The sequence below is a fragment of the Brienomyrus brachyistius genome, chromosome 5 (assembly GCF_023856365.1).
Source record: "Brienomyrus brachyistius isolate T26 chromosome 5, BBRACH_0.4, whole genome shotgun sequence".
Classification (NCBI taxonomy): domain Eukaryota; kingdom Metazoa; phylum Chordata; class Actinopteri; order Osteoglossiformes; family Mormyridae; genus Brienomyrus; species Brienomyrus brachyistius.
Window position 1 is genome coordinate 21,655,251 of NC_064537.1, and position 21,063 is coordinate 21,676,313.

The window sequence follows — 21,063 nt, forward strand, 5'->3', positions numbered from 1 at the left end:
TACCATGCGAACTCAACACACACACACAGAAAGGCTACCATGCGAACTCCACACACACACACACACACAGAAAGGCTGCCATGCGAACTCAACACACACACACAGAAAGGCTACCATGCGAACTCCACACACACACACACACACACACAGAAAGGCTTCGGTTCTTCCAAATCCCAACTACTTATCCGGTAATGAGGGGGTCTGGATCCCAACACGATTTTAGGATTCTAGTCTTGTCAGTCACCAGGCATGCACAGTTACACATTATGGAAAATTTAGAGATGCCACACACAGAAGGACTGCCATGCAAACTCTACGCATGCATGCACACACACACACACACACACACACACACACACACACAGTAAGGCTGCCATGCAAACTCTACGCATGTACGCACACACACACACACACACACACAGTAAGGCTGCCATGCAAACTCTACGCATGCACGCACACACACACACACACACACAGTAAGGCTGCCATGCAAACTCTACGCATGCACGTACACACACACACACACACACACAGAAAGGCTGCCATGCGAACTCCACACACACACACACACAGAAAGGCTGCCATGCAAACTCCACATACACACACACAAACACACACACACAGAAAGGCTGCCATGCAAACTCCACACACACACACACACACACACACAGAAAGGCTACCATGCGAACTCAACACACACACACAGAAAGGCTACCATGTGAACTCCACACACACACACACAGAAAGGCTGCCATGCGAACTCAACACACACACACAGAAAGGCTACCATGCGAACTCCACACACACACACACACACACAGAAAGGCTACCATGTGAACTCTACACACACACACCCACAGAAAGGCTACCATGTGAACTCCACACACACACACACCCACAGAAAGGCTGCCATGCAAACTCAACACACACACACACACACACACAGAAAGGCTACCATGTGAACTCCACACACACACACACACACACAGAAAGGCTGCCATGCAAACTCAGCACACACACACACACACACACAGAAAGGCTGCCATGCAAACTCCACACACACACACACACACCCACAGAAAGGCTGCCATGCGAACTCAACACACACACACACACAGAAAGGCTGCCATGCAAACTCAACACACACACACACACAGAAAGGCTGCCATGCGAACTCCACACACACACACACACACAGAAAGGCTACCATGTGAACTCCACACACACACACACACACAGAAAGGCTACCATGTGAACTCCACACACACACACACACACCCACAGAAAGGCTGCCATGCGAACTCAACACACACACACACACAGAAAGGCTGCCATGCGAACTCCACACACACACACACACACACACACACAGAAAGGCTGCCATGCAAACTCCACATACACACACACAAACACACACACACAGAAAGGCTGCCATGCAAACTCCACACACACACACACACACACACACAGAAAGGCTACCATGCGAACTCAACACACACACACAGAAAGGCTACCATGCGAACTCCACACACACACACACACACACAGAAAGGCTGCCATGCGAACTCAACACACACACACAGAAAGGCTACCATGCGAACTCCACACACACACACACACACACAGAAAGGCTACCATGTGAACTCCACACACACACACACACACCCACAGAAAGGCTACCATGTGAACTCCACACACACACACACACACCCACAGAAAGGCTGCCATGCAAACTCAACACACACACACACACACACACAGAAAGGCTACCATGTGAACTCCACACACACACAGAAAGGCTGCCATGCAAACTCAGCACACACACACACACACACAGAAAGGCTGCCATGCAAACTCCACACACACACACACACACCCACAGAAAGGCTGCCATGCGAACTCAACACACACACACACACAGAAAGGCTGCCATGCAAACTCAACACACACACACACACAGAAAGGCTGCCATGCGAACTCCACACACACACACACACACAGAAAGGCTACCATGTGAACTCCACACACACACACACACACCCACAGAAAGGCTGCCATGCGAACTCAACACACACACACACACAGAAAGGCTGCCATGCAAACGCCACACACACACACACACACACAGAAAGGCTACCATGTGAACTCCACACACACACACACACACCCACAGAAAGGCTGCCATGCGAACTCAACACACACACACACACAGAAAGGCTGCCATGCGAACTCCACACACACACACACACACACACAGAAAGGCTGCCAAGCAAACTCAACACACACACACACACACACACAGAAAGGCTACCATGCGAACTCCACACACACACACACACAGAAAGGCTGCCATGCAAACTCAACACACACACACACACAGAAAGGCTACCATGCGAACTCCACACACACACACACACACACACAGAAAGGCTGCCATGCGAACTCCACACACACACACACACACACACACACACAGAAGGGTTGCAATCCAAACTCACAACTATGCTAGGCTGAATAACAGAACGTCTACTAAATTGATATCGTTCAGTGTTTTTTTTTTTTTTGTTAGAAACACACGTCTCCTGCACACTTCAGCATTTGTTTTTTATGCGACTTACTATCTCTGGCACAATGCAGTCAGCCATCCATAACATTTGAGTTACTCTATTCTGAGTTGTCTGTTATGGTTTCACAGTTACACGGATTTCCACATTGCACATACATAAAAAAAGACACTGGAAGCTCAAAGTACAAGATACACGATTTCACTGATATCACAACTCCGCCCACACTGGCAGAGCAGCTAATACAGCATCTGAGCAGTGCAGAGGGGGGCTCAAAATCTGTTTTTCTTTTAGGCACTTAACCAGGATCATTTTGCCAAAATCTCTCTCTCACTATACTAAGCATCATAGCTAAGGAGCATCAGGATTTCATTTTTGTCATTGTCAGAGTTTGTGTCGATGCAGCATTGGTCTCCAGTTGCACTCTCATGATAAACAACAGTAGGGATTTTTTCAACACAGTGCTCTTCTTCACAACCAGGAATAGACGATACACCCATTATACTACAGATATTCCATCACAGTTGGTTAACAGGTGGAACTGGGAACTACAGGCCAATACATAAGAATAAATCTGAAAATGTGCAAAAAAATATATATATGACAAGTTGTGAGAGCGTTTTTTAATTTTTTTGGAAAATTGAAAATGTGAGCATGAAACTCGCACTGAGAGGAGCTCATTTAATAATGAAATAGCCGTGAAAGGCCACCAGGTCTCCAGTCACTTTAAAGTTATTAATAGCTAACGTTTGAGTCACCATGTGGTACAGCTTTCATTTTCCGAATAATATCAGTCAAACATTAGAGCACAAGTTGAGGCAAATCCCAGCAGGGAAACTGAACACGTGGCATGATACTACCATACAGTGCTCATCTTAACGTGTAATATACAGTAAATCAATCATCAATTACGCATTCAAAGAACCTACCAAGCCTTACATAGCATTACCATAGATGACTGCTTGAGAATATGAAGTCTTCCTTTTTTAAAAAAAAAAAAACTGCTGTTTAATTTAATTCAGACAGAATGTACGTTGGTAAGCACATACATAAGGCCCAAATAAAATATATACTTGTGTAAATGAAAGCAAACCCAGTTTATGACAGCCATGAATGAATGGTACGTTCAAAGCCCTGATTAGTACTTGCTAATGGCAGATTACATACAGTGGATTGTGTAACCAGTAGTACTTAATTACCTTACAGAAATTAGTTATCAATTATCAGATATAATTAATTTCTGTCTAGTATAATTGCTCGCTGACGCATTGTTGTTTTAAAATGTTTTTGGGCTTTACACTGGCATAGCAGGATTCCTTCTGGATATTTATTGGAACATGAATCAATGACAGCATGTGTTTTAGGTGTGGAAAGAGGATTTTTTTTTTCTATGAAATACATTAATGGGATAATTCTGCCCTTCAATGGCATTGGATGTGGGTAATTTTTTATACTTTGCTTTTTTATTAGAAACCTTTTTCACAGGATTTTACTGCAATTGTGTAATGGTTACATTATGCATCACAGAGTACAGAGCCTTTCACGATGCCAGAAATACTGCTGTAGGGACATTAGCATTTCAGACATACATTTCAGTTGCTTGGTGAACGAGGGACCGACGACATGCCTGAACATAGTGTTCTTAGTACACACAAGTGGCAGTGTTTTTATTGTTAAGCAATTTGGGGCTTCATTTTAATACAGTGCTGGGTCTACGGTGTTACTGTAGCTGAGCAAAGGGGTAGCTTTTCATTTCTGATATTTGCTTCCGGAATAGGGGCATTCCAAAACCCCACCTTGGTGCTCCAGAGCCACCTGAACACTGGCATAATGGATTTCCGAGATTTCTAAAGATCCCATGTAGCGTTGTGACAGCAAAAACACTTCTGGTTTGCTGTTCACATTGTGATGCAAGCAAGAAGGATAATAAGAAGGAAAATATGAAGGTAATGCCATCTCACAGGGGTTGTGCATCGTGGCGCTCAAAGCTACTGCAGGTGTTCAGCAATGATGGGGGTGACAGACAGTACGCTCCTCAGTGAACATGCCGCTAACAACTTAATGGTTTAAAATTTATTTAAAGGGCCAATTGCCAAAAAGCCACACAAACAAATAAATAAAGGTAATGAAAGCATATTTCTGTTATACTGTAATAAATATAATCTGTGCTCACTTTATCCAGTTTTCTCTTTTTCTGGTACAGTAAATCTTCCTTATTTTGCCATATCCATTCTGTACGCTTCATTCACTGGCTAGTAACTGGATAATGGGGCTACATCAGTAATTTGTCAATGGTCCTCTTCATTCTCCAATGACTGAAGCCCTTTCCCTGCTGTAAGGCATGACCAGTTACTCTCCTGTGATCTCCCATAAGTGTGGCACATAGCAAGAGCAGCCACAGATACAGTAACAGCCGTGGGGATGAGAGGATCGGGCATGTAGACAGCAGGTCCCCTCTCTCTTGCTTCTGTGAATTTGCATGTGAGGGATGGGAGAAGCCACTGAGCACGCTCTGAGGGGCTGCGCGGCTGCCGGTGTCTGCGCATTCGTCCGCAACGCGCCGCTCATCTGAGCACCTTCAGGCTGCATCGGCTCTGCGCCCGTCCCCCCCTTCACCACGCGCTGTGTTCTGCTCGTTGCCGTGGCGTCTCTGAGCGTGCAGCCGAGCAGTCTGCTCAGATGCTCGCAGCTGTCTGCCTCTAGCAGCATCTCCTTGGTGGGGCCCGGGTGCTGGGGCGACGGAGTGCCACACTGTGAATGCCCCCCGGCTAGCGCCGCGCCAGGACTGAAATCTCTCTGTGCCCCTGCAGGTCAGAGAGCAGAATCAGTCGTCTGACTCAGAAACTCAGTCAGAAGCAGAATGATGTGCTGATCAAGGACTTCAGACCGTTCTTTCTTGTTGCCCCCCCCGGTACCTCCCAGAGCCTGGACAGGTAAGAAGCGCCTCTCTTTCTTTTTCCTTCCCTTCATGTCAATGTCTTTGCCATGCAAACCTGTCCTAAATTAGCTGTATGTGTTTTTTTTTTTTTTTTTACAGTGAATAGTAACTGTGATAGATGAATAGATATTTATACAGTAAGAGGCAGAATCGATATGTATAAGATGCAGTACACGTTCTAAGGTATCTGTCTTAGGCACAGAATTAAAAAAAAAACTGGGCAGAAGCAATTGCTTTAAGGCAGCTCAGAGATGCTGTCAAGACATCCACTGGAATTGCAGAATTGCAGTGAGCTGTTAGTCAAATAGAGGACATTATTTCCCTGTGTATTTTCTTTAAAAGTGTACTTATTTCTCAAACTTTAAAATTATTGGAAGCAGTTTACACATTTACAAAGTGTCATTATTGACAGCAAGTATTTAATCACATTTTCCCACTAAGAGTTTCCAAATAAATATAATTGATATTTTAACTTGATAATTGCACATGATCAGTTATTACCAGTATGTATACTGTAAAGTTGTATGAAATACAAATGGCTAAACTATGCTATGCTAATAAAATATTAATGCATATCAGCATTTGTTACACGTTTAGGATGATCAGACATTTGTAGCTCAAATTACTTGTCTTGTATGTTTATATGATTTTTTTTAACTGAATTATAATTCCTTATGTTTGAGTCTTACTACCTGTAAAATGCATGTAGGTAACATTCACTGCTTTTAATCCCTGCTGTCATTCAGATGGTGAGTTCATACAAAGTCAAATTTATAATGTTGGGGGGGGAGGGGTGGTATGGGAGAGCACTGCAGGGTAAGCTGTCATTCTGAATTCCTCATGCTATTTAATGTGTCACGTTTCACTCACCGACCCCCCTGACGTCGTGTCGTCTTCTGCGTCTGTGGTGGAGCTTAATGCTGGCGGTCAGAATAGCTGCCAATCGTTTGGATGCACATCCCATGGCAGCAGCGAAAGCTGTTTCCTCGCATAATCACCTGTGTTTCTTCCCCGTAGACCTGAATATGCAACTACTCCCCTTTTCCCTGCAGTTTTTGTTAAAAAATTAGAATTTTTTAACCAGTGTAACATCTGCTTATTAGTGATTCAAATAAAGGTCACATTTTTTTTTATTACATCATGAGTATAGTGGAATTTGTTTCTACTGACCGTTGTTTAACATATACATATTCTTTCATTAATTCTTCATTTTTCATAAGTAATTCTTTTGTTAGCGTCATATGATTGTTAGCTGCATATGTCTGCCACGTTTGTAAATTTAATTTAAAAAGTGAAAACAAAGTTTCATAACGGCAGGTGCCCTCTGGGCCCCCTTTTATGACACTGTAACACCCTATGCAAACATTCGTGGTGGAAGCTTGACGTCATGCTGAACATGGCCCGGTATCTTCTATTTGTGCATGCAGCACAATAGGATGCAAAACTAAGATAAGGACACAAGTAGTTTCCAGAGCTTCAGATCCCATAATACTTCACAAATAATTCACACAAATATCCAGCTGGAGTTCACTGCCAGTAATTACCTTTGTTCATTGGACGTATTGGAATTAAATCCAGTCCATGTACAGAATCTTAAATCTAATTTTGCAATGTTACTATATTTATCACAGTTAATATTCAGTATTTATATTGATGATAAATCATGATACATTCATACATTCATTCATGCATAAATCTTCATACATTAATCCTCACACTCCAATGATTATTTCGGAGCACACTAAATATGGGACAGTTCTGAAAGATAACTTCGGTCCTGTGATGGACTAGGAGTACATTCAGGCTGTCACCTGCCTCATGCGCTATGCTGCATGGAATGGGCACCAGTCACAGGTGTTATGGAAGATGGATAGGGTGATAAACGGTATAGGGTGATAAACATGCGACCCACAGTCATGGAAAAGCATAGTTCCATCTGTTTGCTTAAAGCTTGTTTCACCTGTCTATGCTAGCACTGTCCATGGCATCAGAGTACGTAAAACGGAAGTGGGTTAGCGAGCAACCCAAGTCTGCAGTTTCCCTGTTCACCATGCCTTTGATACCATGACAGATGATGGATTTCTTTAGCCTGTACCTGGTCTGGATCAGGTTTCCATAACAACAGGGGAGTACAGGGTTACACCCATTCTGATTGGGTTCATATTTGCACACCCAAAGCACACCGGAATAGCTCTAATATTAAAGAATAGTAAGATAAATGAATAGCTGGCTACATTACCTGCTATATTAAACGTTTAATAATTTAACTCCCAATGTTTTGTTTTTCAGATTTACAATTAACTTGTTAAACTGAATTTTGTAACAATTATTTTAAGTGTTTTAGAAGCATTTATCCCCAGACATGTGCAGTAAAATGCAAAGACACTGGTGTTTGCATTGCTGCCTATAGGAACCTGGGGTTTTGCACTTAAATCGCGGTTGCTATGGTAATACTATGCATCACATATTCAGCCCGTTTTATCTTCTGCCTGTGGATACACATCATCATCAAATTTTAATTACTTTAAATCAGTAACACAAGTGAAGTTAAATACAAAATGCGCTTTTTTGCCAATGGGAGTAATGGAAAATAATTATTTATGGAAACTGACATATCACCAATATTTAAATGAGAATTAATGAGGATTACATTATTATGAATAAGCTCGTTTAATAGTTCAAAGCATCTCAGAATTTCAATAAAGACCCAACTGACCTCAGCTTTACTGTACATTTTACAGTCACTATTCTTCATTATTAAATATGTTTTTACAGTTTTACAGGATTATCAAGGTTCTCTTCATATATCCACCTTTTTCATTGCTGTTGTAACAGATGAAGTACAGCCTTAAGGGTGCTTACTGAAAATACAGTAATCAGTAACCGTTTAATCTAACAAACCTCAGTTTATTATGCATTTTAAAGAAAAATGCCTCAAGGAAAAAACAGTGCATATTCAGTATATGTAGTATATATAGTAAAAATGGATGATAATCTATATTGAAAAATTTCTGTATTGGTTAGTGGCATCGGCTGGCATTTTGACACTAGTTGACCAGCTTTAAGGCATTGGAATGGATAAAAAAACATAATTTCTGCAAATACATGCAGAAATGTGTGGACTGTTATTTTTTATGGCTTGCATAAAAGGCAGCTGAATATTGTATGTAAAATAGCAGCTTTAATACATGAATGCTTGATTTAGCAAAGATCACTTCAGGTATGGTTTGATTTGTTATATAACAATGGCTAATTTATTCTGGCAAGTGCCCAGCCAGTGCTGTATCCTTGCTCTGAGCTTACCGTTATATCCTGAATAATGCTTTGGGATTTTCAGATTTCTGCCTGAAGTTCCATACATCCCACAAAACTTAGCCTTCCTGTAATAATGGCATACAGGCCAGGTTACTCACGATATACCTATAATTTTTTCCTTTATTCTGTGGCACTGAAGTTGTGTTTTTACTGTAATATCCATTACTAACATCAAACAGTCCATATTTACTGGATAATCTGTGATAATACTTACTGTATAACAAGGCAAGGAACGTATGTGCAACTTCAAAAAAACATATTTTTGTATCTTAATCAATTTAGGCATCATATAACAGAGCTAACAGCATCACTAGAACACTGAGAGCAGACCCCAGATGTTGTTCCCCATAATATATCACTTAAATTTAGTTAAGTAAATATTCAGCAATATAAATCTTTAACATTTAAATGGACAGACTAAGTGTTTGCCCTGAAAATAAGTAATCTAAACAGTATAATTATATTCATGCTAATTTACCATATTTTCAGAATCGCAGCTGTTACTATTTTTCATCAGGGTTCTGCTGAGAGAAAGAGGAACGTCATGCTATGGTTCCCCTGTAACTTCTCAGGAACTTGTCTGCCAGCATGACACAACAGATGCAGAACCTACACCTGTCCCACAACAAGAAGAGTGGTGCCCCGGCCTCCCCCAGTGCAGCTAAGCGCCTCTACCGCAACCTGTCTGAGAAGCTCAAAGGAAGCCACTCCTCCTTCGATGAGGCCTACTCCTTCGGCCGGCCCGATCGCCTGCGAAAACCCTCTGTGAGTGTCATTCGGAACGGTAGCCTGGCAGGGGCTGGGTCATCAAGTAACTCAAGGCTTTATCACAGTGTTAAGTACAGGACAAGGCCTGGGAATTTATAAGTGCAACTTGGAAATAAGTGAAAATTAAATTCGGTTCGCAGTGTATAATGTTTTCCGATAACAAGCTGACACTTCCATTAGTGGGATGGCATTTAGTACCATCACCTCCTGCTGGATTTCCACATCGCCCTCGCCTCCCCTCAAGCTTTGCTGTCTGCCAGATTGTTCTAGAATATGGTGCATCAGTCTTTGAGACATTTCCAAGTGCATGATAGGGTATGGACCTTCTCAAATATCTGGGGAGAAGGGGCAGGACGGGAAGTCAAATAGAACTTAAACTTCGCGACTTTCTCCTTAATGTGTGCTCAGTAACTATGCCATTTGTAACCAGTTTTCTCCAGTTAATTTTTAAAAAAAGACCAGCATCCTTATTGCAATAAAAGATATTGCTGAACCTTATTTTCTAAGAAGAATGTAAAAAAACATGGTTGCCACAGAAAACAGTTGGTTCTACAGTATGTATGTCATACATACTTATAAATGATAACAGTTGAAGAAGAGTCATAAGTAGGGTTGAAGTGTTTAGCTTGTTACTGTAACTGGTCTAATTTTGTACTATCCATCATCTATACTGGGTTCCAAGTTTTTGCACTTTTAATAGCTATTTTTAGGGTGCACTGTTTTAAATCTTGAAAGAAATAAATGACTATAGCATTTTATAAAATTCTGAAGAGTAAATGTATGGCACATTACTTACATTTCCTCAAGCAGGCAAGATGGGAATTAATGAATGTAAATGAATTGATGGGTCTCTACTTGACCCCTCTCTACAACCCCTGACAGGCTATGCAGAGCAGTGAAGCATTGTTTGAGGCTGTGGAGCAGCAGGATCTAGACGCGGTGCAGCTCCTGCTGTATCAGTATACCTCCGATGAGCTGGACCTCAACACCCCCAACAGTGAGGGCCTCACTCCTCTGGATATTGCGATAATGACAAACAATGTACCCGTGGCCAGGCTGCTGCTGAAGGCCGGAGGCAAGGAGAGTCCACACTGTGAGTAAACACTTCCTGTGTCAAAGGTCATCCCACACAACAACAATATTAACAAAACTCATATAACTTACGTTAAAAATCTTCCTTGTGCTTGGTTTATTTAGTTTATGCAGTTCTTTTGCCTGAAGCACACTGCCTTATTTTCACCTCTATATCCAGGGTCTGCTCTCCTGGTTATTTGTTTTGCTATAACACAATGCATTTCAAAAATGAATCTCTCTGACTGTTATTCATAACTCTCCAAATTCATTCTTAGGAGTCAAAAACAGTCTAGTACAATATCGTTTTCAGTGCAAAAATAGAGTTGTTTGCTAAATAGGCTCTTCAATGCTGGTGGAACTGAAAGAGGTTTTTACACAGATGTGTTCCTACTACAGCAGCAGTTGTCCCTGCAGTCTTGGTCAGCCCCCCCACCCCGAAAGCGGATTAAATAACTCTCTGTCTGGCTGGCACTGGTACTACTCTAGTAGCAGTTTAACAGGTGTTTCTTACCTCCTACGACAGCGCTAAAAAAACCCTACAAGACCTCAGTGTTTAAATTTGTCAGTACTTCTCTATACTACGGAATTTTGTCTGACATGAAACATTAAATACTGTGGGCCAGACTTTGTGGGGAGAAGAGGAGGGGGTGTAGGGTAAGATGTACCCCCATGAAATCTTAACCTGGCTTGTCATTTAATGGTTAAGTTTTCCAGTGATGCATGTAATATGTGACAATTACACGAAGTGATTTATTGTGTCTCTGCTCGCAATAAGTTTATAAACAAAGTCATAACATGGTACAACCCGATCCATGTAAACAAACACAAACATGAGCGTATTTTTCCTCTGAGGCAGTATGCATTATATTTATGTAATTCCAAAACTGCCAAGTAAACCAATCGACCACAGAGCTGACAATTTAAGGCCTTACGTTGTGTGTGAGCACTTGCACAGATTTATGAGGATTGCCCTGTCCCCTACAATGCTTTATTTAGGACATTCCTGGTCTCCCAACAGTAAGAACCGTGTGTGTGTCAAGACACTATCGCTAGACTCAACCATTCGTTTATAGGTGGCTCAATTAACCGCATTTAGCTCCTAGATGTCAATCTTCAGAGTGCAGGAAACTGTGCCTCAGAATTTATAATTCCGCCATCTTTTCCACTACTGTGCAGACCCCCAAGTAAGGAAAGGTCTTTATTGCTTTTCTGGGTCTACAACACTTACTTTATCATTTATCTTGTAAACCCCTCTCCCTAGGGGATTACTCTAACATAACAGCCCACTGAAAGAGGCTTTCTCACGAATAAATTTGTTTGTATATTTTCTGTTAAGGTCCAGGTCTTGCAGCAGTATTTGCAGTGTAGAATAGACTCGTGTGGCAGAGTTAATTTCACCATGACAAATCAACCAGGTTAAACACGGCCTTGTGTGTTCCAGACAGAATTATTTAAGTAAAAAAAAAAAAAACATATATATTTTTTTCTTTTTTTTAACTGACTTCGGTAGAAAACAAATCGAAACTAATGAGAAACAGCAGCCACACACAGACATACACATTGATTTTACTTGGAGAATGTGATTCTTTATGTTCCCATATTGTTCTTTAGTAAGAATTTTTGATGACTTCGTTTTTTCTGACTCTAATGGGGAACAATGTATGTCTTTTCCGGTTAATTTTCTCTACCTTTTATTTTTCCCATCTATGCTGATCTCCCTCATCATGACTATATCAGCCCTTGAATGAAAATTGTTCTTTACTTTTGATACTTTAATAGGAAAGGAGGAATTGAGCTGAACACGTCACCTTTTTAACATGTTAGAATTTAGTTTGTTCAGGTACAGATACGCCAGATGTCAACATGTGTAATTTATTTCAATCAGTTATTGAATATGTGTAATAGTACGAGAGTTGTTATGCTTAGAAAATCTATAACCACAAGTGTATGCTGTGGCGTTTTGTCATCAGCTAGCTTTGAGTTTATGTTTCACTTACGAGACTCAAGGGAAAAATATTTCTCTAGTCTGTGACGGCCACAACGTAACTAATGTGAATATTTGTGGAAATAAACCATTAGGAATTTTAGGGAGCTTCTGTTACGTTTTTCAAAACAATATTTCCTTGTCGTTGTTTTCAGTACCTGAGACAGACAGCAGAGGATACATTTTAAGCTGAAGAACTTTAACACAGAAGAACATTTTAGCGTGTTATTATAAAAGCAGAGAAACCTCATTTGGTGATTATGTAAATGAGCTGTATTGATTTTTTTTGATACCCTGAAAATGCCCATACTTGCCAAACAGAAAAAAAATGATCGCAAGGTTTTCCAGTCATTATTCTCAGTTGCTCACCAATTGTGTCATTTCTCTATTTACTGTGTTGTGACAGAATTCTGTTGAATCTGACTAGCGGTTGCATATTTTGAAATTCAAATGGAACCATTTGCTGCAAAATACTTACCTACAGTAAGAACCCCCAAATAAAAGGCTCTTGCTGTAGTATTGACTGTACTGAACCACTCATATCATTTAAATACTTGCCAAAGAGACTGGCATATGAAAACCAGCAAGGACTGGTGCCCAAAGACAGCTGCATCTGCAATTTCATGGTCTCATGCTCATTCAGACTTCTAATTCTTGTGGCAGGCAATTGCAGAGTTTAAGCCTAATTCACTTTGCCACTTCGTCTAAGTTAAATGTTAATCTTATTTTCCTCCTTACCTAATTTATCTCAGGTGCAATGTCGATTGTCATTTCTTCAGGTATTTCTTAATTATGTTCCTCCCATTATAAAGAGGACAAAGAGATGTGGAACAGTATGAGTGGACTTCCCATCATTTGCTGGGGTGTTTTTGTGTTCCGATGTTTCCGGAACCACATTTAGAGTATGTGCATAATCCAGAGATGGGTAATAAATACTCTGCACAAAGCAAACAAACATTAATCATTCGCTGTTTAGCAAATGAGGGTGCAATCACTGGGTCATTCAGATACATAGCATACTATTCAGCTAAAGGTAGAGTTTTTATTATTATTTTAGCAGTCTTAATCCCCAGCAGTTTCTCTGATTACTCCATAGTGACATGCAGTAAAACTGCCACTATAAAACCGGTCAGTATGTGCTTTATGTGAATCTTCGGACACATTCTGCATTCTTATTAAATGAACCTCTGACAATGAATTCTTCAGTTCATTTTAGTTTCCTGATTACCTGACTGTCACTGGAACTTGCTACGACCTACAATCTCACTGCTCACATTTAGAAGAAGAAATGAACTTTGATTGTTTCTGTGTAAAAGTAAAGAGCTTTGGAAACATTACAGCCGAAACTATTATTCTGAATATTTATCCCCAAACACTGTAATAACCTAGAGCTGATGAGGTATGGCTTTTTTCTTGTGTACTTACTAAAAGAACAATAACCAACTAGAAATGCACTTACATTAATTTCACCTTTTTAAATATGGTTTCCTTCTCATGCCGGTTTCCTCAGAGTTTCTGTCAAAGATTGAGGACATACAGAATCACAGACTGAAGCAACAGTTGACAATCATGCAGTAGTTAAGGGTAGAGAAAGGCAACCCAACAACGGGGGAGAATAAATAAGGATAGTTATGAGATATATCTAAGGCCAACAGACCTTACAGCCCTGCTAGCAGTTGATTAAGTATGTGAGTCTATAAGTAAGTCTGGAGTGGAATGCTGGCCTTGTGTTCATCACCCTCTTATTGATGCATGTTTTTAAACATCTTCAGGACATAATGAACAGTGATTAAGTCTGGCTTAGATAGAGCAGTGTTCCTAACCCGGTCCTCAGGGACTTCCAGAGAGTCCATGTTTTTTGCAAAAACGTGGACTGTCTGGCCGGGAGCTGGGAGGGAGCAAAAACGTGGACTGTCTGGGGCGGGGGAAACACTGCTGTAGAGGATCCACAGAACAGTAATCGACACTGCCACTAGGTGTCCCGGAGTAGCAGAGTACCACCCAACTGTGCTGTGCTGTAGCCAAGGCTCTGTCCAGCGCCGTCACTCTGCTGTTTTCATTCCGTTTTTTTTTTCCAGTTGTCAGTCTGGAAAGTCGGATCTTGCACCTCTCCACGCTGGTCCAGGAGGCTCAGAGGCGTGTCAGTGAACTGTCAGCGCAGTCCCTGAGTGACGGACTGGACAGCTCTGACAGGGAAAAGCAGCTAAAAGTTTGGGAGTGGCGATACAAGCTGTACAAACGCATGAAGACTGGCATCGAGCATGCAAGTGAGTGGCACGTGTGCTATAATGAAACCCCCACCGTGATCAGGCATTATTACCACGAGTCACGTGGGTGGGGTTAAAAAAACGTACACCTTGACACAAACCAGGTAGATCCAAATATATTAACTAAAGGGAACACCAAAAGGTAATCTCTCTGAGAATTTTGCATGGCATGCTTGAAGTCTGCAGTGAGGGGGTGATGATGCGTGTAGCGAGTGAGTCATCGAAAGAAGTTTCAGATGTTGTGCTGAAGGGTGACACCACACAAGAGCAAAAAGGGAAAACACTGTCATCTAGAGCTCCACACGCATCATTCCAGCTCTACCGCCTGCTTCCATCTGAAGTGTCGTTTGGACTCTTCTCCTTCAGTGCGAACATGATATCCCTTATCACTCTATTGAGGGGATGATTTCAGTTTTTTTTTCCTTTGCCAATTTATTTTGCCTGCTCTCCTGTTTTAGTCACTACAGAGGGATCCCTTAAGACATCAGCAATAAGTAGCTACAGCCATCCATAAAGAAGACTGCCAATTGCATTAGGGATTTGCCATTTCTCACTGAGGCATCAGTGGAATTGCAGAAATGCTGCATGATGTAATTAGTTCCAGTATGTGGGCTTGAGTTACAACCAGACCAAGCCGTAGACCTGAGGTAGTCAAAACAAGGATCAGAGTAGAAGGTAGCTGGAGGCTTTTCTGCAGAAGCTCTTCAATTCATACTTACTGCTCTCTCAGAAAACCCAGGGAACACAGTATACACAGACCCAAAGGCACCGATGTCATGAACCTGTATCATAAACTACTCTTTACAGACACAGGTTTTATTTGTGGGTAGAGGAGTACTATTGCTACATTATTAGCATTCAAGTATAACTCTATAGGTAATGAAGGGTTAAATTAAACTATTTACTCAGCAAATAGTAAAAGCGCTCGAATGCTATCACTGTTCACATAAGTCACATGTCTGCTTCCTATGTGCAGAGAAATTGTTTCATGGTTAAATTAGATCTCGCGTGTGTTTTATTTTAAAGGTACAGTATAAATGTTTTCGTAACTGCAACAGTTTCATGAAAAAGAAATGGAGGTTAAAGGATATATAGCACATAACATGCTATACACATACTTCTGTATGTTTTTGTTCATCCAGATACTATCTGCTTAGAATTGTTTATTTTCCTGTAGTATTTCTTTGCTACTCGGGCCCACACTAGTCTTTGTTTAGAGCAGTATTTCCCAATCCGGTCCTCAGGGACCCGCAGCCGGTCCACGTTTTTGCTCCCTCCGAGCTCCCTGTCAGACATTCCACATTTTTGGCCCCTCCCAGCTCCCAGTAGGGACCAGAAACGTGGACTGTCTGTGTGTCCCCAAGGACATGATTGGGAATCACTGGTTCAGGGTGACCTTTTGTTATTTGCCTCCCACCCAGAGATCCCAGAGGCACCGGCCAACGTGCGTCTGAGTGTGACGAGCAGCACATCAGTCACTGTCACCTACCAGGAGCCGCTCAGCATCAATTCAGCAGTGGTCACCAAATACAGGGGTACGGACCCGCTCTCCATGACAGGAAACACTACACCTATTTATAGCATTTTTTTTTTACATCATGGATGCTTTGTGAAGCTTGTTGTTAGAGAAACTGTAGCTCTAATTTGACACTGCCTTGTAAAACTTCATTTATGGATAGAAAATAACATTTTTTCACCACACAAGAACCCAGTTCCTCAGCAAGCCACATCGTGGCTTGCCGCTGTTATTTAAATCATTAACAAAAACAACAAGGGCTTTGCTCTTTGAAGCGTTGGGTGGTCCTTCTCCTTCCTGGGGTGTAGCCTTCAGTCTGAGCCTTTGTAACAGTTACAGGTAATTTAAGTGACTCCTAAATAATTGTTACAGCATGTAGTCTTTATTTATTCCTCAGTAAGTCCTTCTCAAGCTATAGTAAAACATCTTGTTTATCATATCCCTGCTTATTTTCAGACTTGCCAACACAAGCCAAGGACTGACAAAAAAAATTCCTGACGTATAATGGTATATTTTTGTATTCGTATGGGCACTAAATATGTTACCCTGGATAAACGGTTTGTTGGATGTTGAGTGACAGCTCTGATTGCTCATGTGCGATTCCATTTTCTGCATCGAATGTTGTATGTTTCCTGCGCTTACGTCCTGCACAGATAGATGTCCTTAATTTCGCTGGATTATTTGTCTGTTTTACCCCCCATCTCTTGGTGGCTCCCGTTTGCCAGCAGAGGAATGTTGGCATAGCGTCTCCATACTCATCATTGCCCAGGCCTCCCTCTGTGTCCCCGGCACTTCAAAGACATTAAGACCTGTTTTCTTTAAGCGAGCGGCGAGAACACTTGTTTGTTTTCCTTTGTATTTAGCCTTTTGGCTCCTCTAGCACAGAAGAACCACACAGAACTGAGAGTAATAAATTAGGCTGAAAATCCAACGTGATTCGGGTCAAAACAGTCCGAAAACATTGACCCAGGCTGTGAGGGCGAGTGTGTGTTGCCGTTTGCACGTAGGGCAACGTGAGAAATGAGCTGCTGACATATCCGCTTTTCCAAACAGGGGCTTGTGGTGATTTTTAATCTAAAGGGATAGATTGTGAATCATTCAGAGAAATCGTGCACGTCAATAGTGATTAATTGGAAGTCACTGCTGAAAATAAACCCCAGTGGCTCACTTTTCCACGGTGGAAAACTGGCAGAGATCTCCATGCATTTTGATGGCACCAATCATCAGTTATAATCACTGTCAACTACTTCAAATACCTCAATATTTAAGAGCTTTTGGAAGCACAATGAAAGCACTGGTCACTTTGGTTATATAATATTATTTTCTGTGTGAAATTTTGAAATAATTTCCTAAATATCAGTCATTTTCCCGAGATACTGTGGGTCTGTTTGGGGGAGCGCTGTATAATTGCTATATATTTTTGCAATTTTTTTTAACCTTCTCATTTAACTACACAGTTCTTAGACAATGCTTATAGACAGTGTAGGGCAGGAATAAAATTCCTTTTCTCCACTGACAAATGGCTTCATGTCAAATTAGAAATTCTTGGGTTTTTACCAAAAGCCACAGTAAGAGGGAATGCCAAAATGGAGTTTTTCTGTTTAACAGGCCTATAGAATATCATTTGATTTACTTCCATGCTTACCCAAAATTACTGCTTTCTTTTATAATTTCCATTCAGTTGGTCGTCTTTGAGGCAGATGAGATTCGACCTTGGTTATTTTCTAACTGTTCCTCTATTTTCATGGTTAAAATACAAACACCAAGAAGAGCTCTGGAAGAATCCCCTAATAATAGCAGCATTGTTGATTTGATCTATGAGTTCAAGATTATCCTTGATGTCCCGAAAATGTGCAGTTATCTTACTTGAAGAAACCAGATATGTTTCAGTGATTTTATCTGATGACTACAGAATTTCGGTGCTGGTGATGAGGAAAGTGATGAAATACTGGCTTCCAGATCGTGTGTTTTTAAATTAAGCCACATTTTTGTAAGGGTAAGCAGTGAAATGATTATAAAGCATAATTATGTTATAAATATTATGACCAAACTAGCAAACGGCTTTAGCATACAGCATTTTGTGATATAAGACACATATATCACCTTCTCAGAAACTGATTTACAACTGAAGTCATACAAGACAGGACAAGTATTATTAACTCGTCTTTGAAAATCCTTTAATACTTTAATTACAACGAAGTGACGAAATTCATTATTAAAAGAAAAAAAATGAATCCCTGCCCAGTCATTTGGGATCCAAATAATTTAGGATCTGATTATACAAAATTGATTTATTATTAATAAATAAAACTGAGATGAGATAAAGAACCGCTTCATTAAAAGAGAACACACACAGAGGCGGAAGAACCGAACTTTTCAGGCGTCTGTGTTCACATGTGTTGAAACTCCAGTAGACGATGGTCAAACTGAAGACATTATACTGGTGGTAATTTAGTCCCATGGTCCCCCGGCCTAATCAGACACTTTAAGCCTGCTGTCGCTCTGCATGTCTGCATGCAGCAATCTGGGCTCGGCGCTGCACCATGCTGACCGATCTATGCTCCTCACTTCTTTGTCATGGCAGGTTGCTGATCCCATCACTCTTTCCTGAAAGCTGCTCCCTTTCATTCCCAGAAAAGTGAGAATCCATGCCTGGGAAGACCCACACTACTAGGGGATTTGTTTTATTCCCCAAACTCTGAGCCCTGCGTCGTGAGGATCAGGAGTGAGCGGGTGCAGGACCTGCCCGAGATGTGGTTGCCTCTTCATTCGTTCTCTGGACAACTGGGCCAAAGCCTCCAGTCTGTACAGATTACCTGTATATTACCTGTATTCTGATCATTTGCTAAAAATAGTGGTGTGACAGTACAAGTAACGGAAGATGTAAGATAAAAGATTGGTCTAAAACGTTTGGAGAAATATCTGCTTTGGCTTTCGAAACAGTGCTATGTGTTTTCCTTCTTTGCTCCATCTGTTTTGTATGTGCTGTCTTCATTCGGACGGTCGACAGTTCTGGTCACTGTGTTAGGTTTGTCCCCAAGCATCATCATCATGGTGGACATAACGCCTAAGTGCTATTTAAAATTTTATTAAAAATCAACAGATCATTAAAAGAAAGGGAAGGTGCAATGAAAGATGAATCAAAAGCATGTAATTATTCTCGGTGCGTTCTTTTCTCATTAGTTTAAGCATCACCGACTGCCATTTTTCTTTATTTAATCCTGCATTTAAATTGAGTTGAGGTCTGCTGCTTGCGTGTTGCTTTACTTTTTTTCATTACATTCAGAAAGGGCCACGAAGAATAGCTTTATATTGATTGTTGCCTCCTCGAGGGATCAGGGACAAAGAGAGAGGAGTAAAAGTAAATAAAGAGCGGGGGGGGAAAAAACAACAAACCTCTCCGGTGAATTTGCTAGAAAAAAAAAAAAACTTGCAAAACGGTCGCTCTTGCCAGCACTTCCTGCTTCTGAGACTGGGTTTCTGGTTTGCTACTGGAAGGGAGATGTACACACATATACAGGAAAAAAAAGAATAGGGGAAATGAGGGACAGGTGCAAATAATTACGGTTAGGAATAGGATGTGAATGTTTATCACCCGAATCCCTGGTCCTACACATGCCCTCCCAAACTCTCCCAATTACAGCACTGTAGAGCCCCTGAACAAGGCACCAGTACAGGGCAGTCACATGTGCACCCGCAGCCCAACTAATTGAAATTTAGATCACCAATTCCCTTGAGCCACATGCCTTTGGACTGTGGGGGGAAACCAGGCTACCAGGAGAATACCCACATGAATATGCAAGATCCACACACAGAGGTCTTGGACCAAAGTCAAACCCAAAACCTGGAGGCAACGGCATTATTTACTGAGCCGCCGTGGGCTCACCATCCTATTTAACAGGATAATAATATTGCTCAGCCTAATAAACCACATAAAGCCCTTAACCTCCAGTGCATGTGCTTCTTACTCAAGTACAGTACGGTGCAAAAGTCTTAGGCAGTCCAGAGAAATGTTTAAAGTTGTTTATCTAGGTAGCAAGTGTTCTTTGGCTTAGAACAAAAAATATAATTTAACATTAGAACTACGTATATCATAGTTTTACACCAAAACAAGGATAATCCAAACATCATTATCTTTGCCTACCTAAGACTTTTGCACAGTACTGTACATAAGCAAAATGAGAAGGCATTTCTGGTGCACTAAATGTCCTTTTAATGCCCATTGTTTAGTGTGCATGTAGTGGCTACCTGTGAATTTGTACGTTGTAAGATGCATGGATGGACGGATGGATGGAGTGGTTAGAGGTGTTGGACTCACATAATGTAGTATAATCTAAGTTTCATATTCTCAAAGTAACGATCTATGCTTCTTTAATTCTCGTAAGCCTGGAACATACTGCAATAAAAATAATAATTCATACTTCAGTCCCTATCGAAATCATGAATTGATCATGTTCGCAAGATGAACTATCATAGTATACTGCCATTAACCTACTTACATCCATTGTTGCTTCACTCAGAAGCATGGCATATAAAATAGGACTTAGAAATCCCATTATATAGCGACCAGTGGCTCATGCCGTCAGATATTATTGAGTAAGTGATCAGTCATGTTGCGTAAGTGGTAGCATGGCTCA

At 41.2% G+C, this 21,063-nt stretch overlaps 1 protein-coding gene across 3 annotated transcripts in view; it reads left to right on the top strand.

Annotated features, from left to right (window-relative positions):
• The window catches only part of ankfn1 (ankyrin repeat and fibronectin type III domain containing 1), a 129,362-nt gene that overhangs the window by 86,668 nt on the left and 21,631 nt on the right, over positions 1 to 21,063 (top strand). For 2 of the 3 annotated variants that reach the window (XM_049015562.1, XM_049015565.1), the window contains 5 exons: positions 5,375 to 5,497; positions 9,390 to 9,582; positions 10,468 to 10,678; positions 14,722 to 14,910; positions 16,332 to 16,445. In XM_049015562.1, coding sequence (XP_048871519.1) covers positions 5,375 to 5,497; positions 9,390 to 9,582; positions 10,468 to 10,678; positions 14,722 to 14,910; positions 16,332 to 16,445 — 830 coding nt within the window. The remainder of the gene's footprint in view (positions 1 to 5,374; positions 5,498 to 9,389; positions 9,583 to 10,467; positions 10,679 to 14,721; positions 14,911 to 16,331; positions 16,446 to 21,063) is intronic. The other variant, XM_049015564.1, reaches the window with a different exon arrangement.